General features: G+C 39.8%; 1 protein-coding gene across 1 annotated transcript; it reads left to right on the plus strand.

Moving 5' to 3' along the window:
- Positions 1-819: 819 nt before the first annotated feature.
- On the plus strand, positions 820-1,779 carry LOC118836553 (olfactory receptor 51I2-like). Its single transcript, XM_036743805.1, has one exon. The coding sequence runs from the start codon at positions 820-822 to the stop codon at positions 1,777-1,779; it is 960 nt and encodes a 319-aa protein (XP_036599700.1).
- The last annotated feature ends 620 nt before the right edge of the window (positions 1,780-2,399 follow it).

Here is a 2,399-nt window from a genome sequence, read left to right on the forward strand (position 1 = left end):
GTGAGAATGGAAGGAATTTCACAAGTAGGAGATGGTGATTACAGCTTGGATAGAGCAAACAGTGAGGGCGAGTGCACTTAGTTATCTCTAAGGCTAAGTTGCATGGAATATCTCTAAAAAGCAACTTCCTCTGGGGTACCATCCCTATGAAAGAGAAGAATAAGGATAATTTCCTATAGCTTGTCAGCTCTGACAACTCTCTTTTCGCCCACATTCTTATTTACCCTTATTTTTGTGTATAATGTGAAATACTTATCTATTCGACGTAGTGCTTCATTGTTCACTAGTATCTATGTTCTTTTTCTTTCTGACTTTCTTTTCTAACTGCATCAGACATAAATCTAGACTATTCTTTTTTAGGGTTTTGTGAATACTTGCTACATTTTCATGTACAAAATTGTACAAAGAACTTTGATATTAATAAGAGAAGTCTCCTTTTGGGAGTGACAAAATCAACCTCCTGCCTCTGCTGAGTGACTTTGGGCAACTCACTTAACCGCTCTCTGCCTCAACTTTCTCTTATGTCAAATGATATTTGCTCTAACCTACTTCAGAAGACTCTTGTGAGGATCAGGTAACAAAATGGATGGGAGAATGCTTTGGAAAATATAAAATATCATATATGTACGTGGTTACACTTTTAAGAACATATTCAGGCTTCTGCATGACTGAGACCTATAATATAAATATATATATAATATATATATATGTATATATATATATATATGTATATATATATATACACATATATATATTTCTTCCTTCCTTTCCAGAGGTTTCAGGGTGTGGGATAGGATCATGAAACCATGGAACAGCTCCATGGCCAATGCCAATGACAATAATGTACTGCCCTCCATATTCTACCTCACAGGCATCCCTGGGTATGAGGCAGCTCACTGCTGGATTTCCATCCCCTTCTGTCTCCTTTATCTGATTGCGATAGTTGGTAATAGCACCATCCTTCACATCATTAGGACTGACCCAAACCTCCATGAGCCCATGTACTACTTTCTCACCATGCTATCCATCACTGATATGGGTATGTCCCTTTCCACACTGCCCACTGTACTCAGGATCTTCTGGTTCAATGCCAATGAGATCACCTTTGATGCCTGTGTGACCCAAATGTTCTTCATCCACTCTCTGTCCCTGATGGAGTCAGCTGTACTCTTGGCTATGGCCTTTGACCGCTATGTGGCAATCTGTAATCCTCTGAGGTATGCCACCATCCTCACCCCTCGGCGCATTATTTGCGCAGGACTGGTTTTACTTCTTAGAAGTACTGCCCTCTTACTACCTTTGCTCATCCACCTCTTGTGGTATCCTTTCTGTGACTCTCATGAACTCTCCCACTCATTCTGTCTACAGCTGGATATGATTAGGTTGGCTTGTGCTGACACCACCTTCAATAGCCTGTATGGTCTAGGTCTGGTTATATTTTTCTGGGGTGTGGACTCCCTAGGAATCATCATGTCCTATATCTTCATCCTCCGTTCTGTGCTGGGCATTGCATCCCGAGAGGAACGCCTCAAGGCCCTCAACACATGCGCCTCCCACATCTGTGCTGTCCTCATTCTCTATGTGCCCATGATTGGGCTGTCCATGGTACATCGCTTTGCCAAACACTCCTCCCCTCTTGTTCATATCTTCATGGCCAATATTTACCTTTTAGTACCTCCTGTGCTCAACCCCATCATCTACAGTGTCAAGACTAAACAGATACGTCGTAGAATCCTCCAGCTGCTGGAACCACAGAGATGTCTCTCTGCTTTCAAGTAAATATATGAGACCAAACAAGACCAGAAAGAGAAGGAGGAGGAAGAAGAAGAGGAAGAGGTGGAGAATCCCAGTAGAAAATTGAGCTATTACAATCACCTTTATCGTCCTAAATCTGGTGATGTGGAATATGATTCTTTTGGGTGGACCCCTAAATATTACTAGTCTAGGAATGTGATTTTTATTCTTTAGTTTTAAGTTGCTTTCTTAGTCATTATATCTTTTTGTAAACAAATAAATGTATTTATTTTTAGTTTTTAACATTCACTTCCATAAGTTTTAAATTTTCTGCACCTCCTTCCTGTCCCCCCTCCCCAAGATGCCATGCAAACTGATATAGGCTCTACATATGCATTCTTATTAAATATTTTCCCATTTGTTATGTTGTATAGAAGAATTAGAACAAAAGGGAGGAACCATAAGAAAGAAAAAACAAAATGAAATGGAACAAAACACAAAAAAGAGAACTTTTTTTTAAACACCTAGCATCACTAATGATTTTTAATGTTTTCTCTCTGTCTTCCATAGGCCTCATTAAAAAAATATGCATTTTAATATGTACTACATCATCACCAGTAAACATTTCATGTGCTGCCCATATAGGGGTGGGTGGGGTCCATCCC

The sequence above is a fragment of the Trichosurus vulpecula genome, chromosome 2 (genome assembly GCF_011100635.1).
Source record: "Trichosurus vulpecula isolate mTriVul1 chromosome 2, mTriVul1.pri, whole genome shotgun sequence".
Taxonomy (NCBI): domain Eukaryota; kingdom Metazoa; phylum Chordata; class Mammalia; order Diprotodontia; family Phalangeridae; genus Trichosurus; species Trichosurus vulpecula.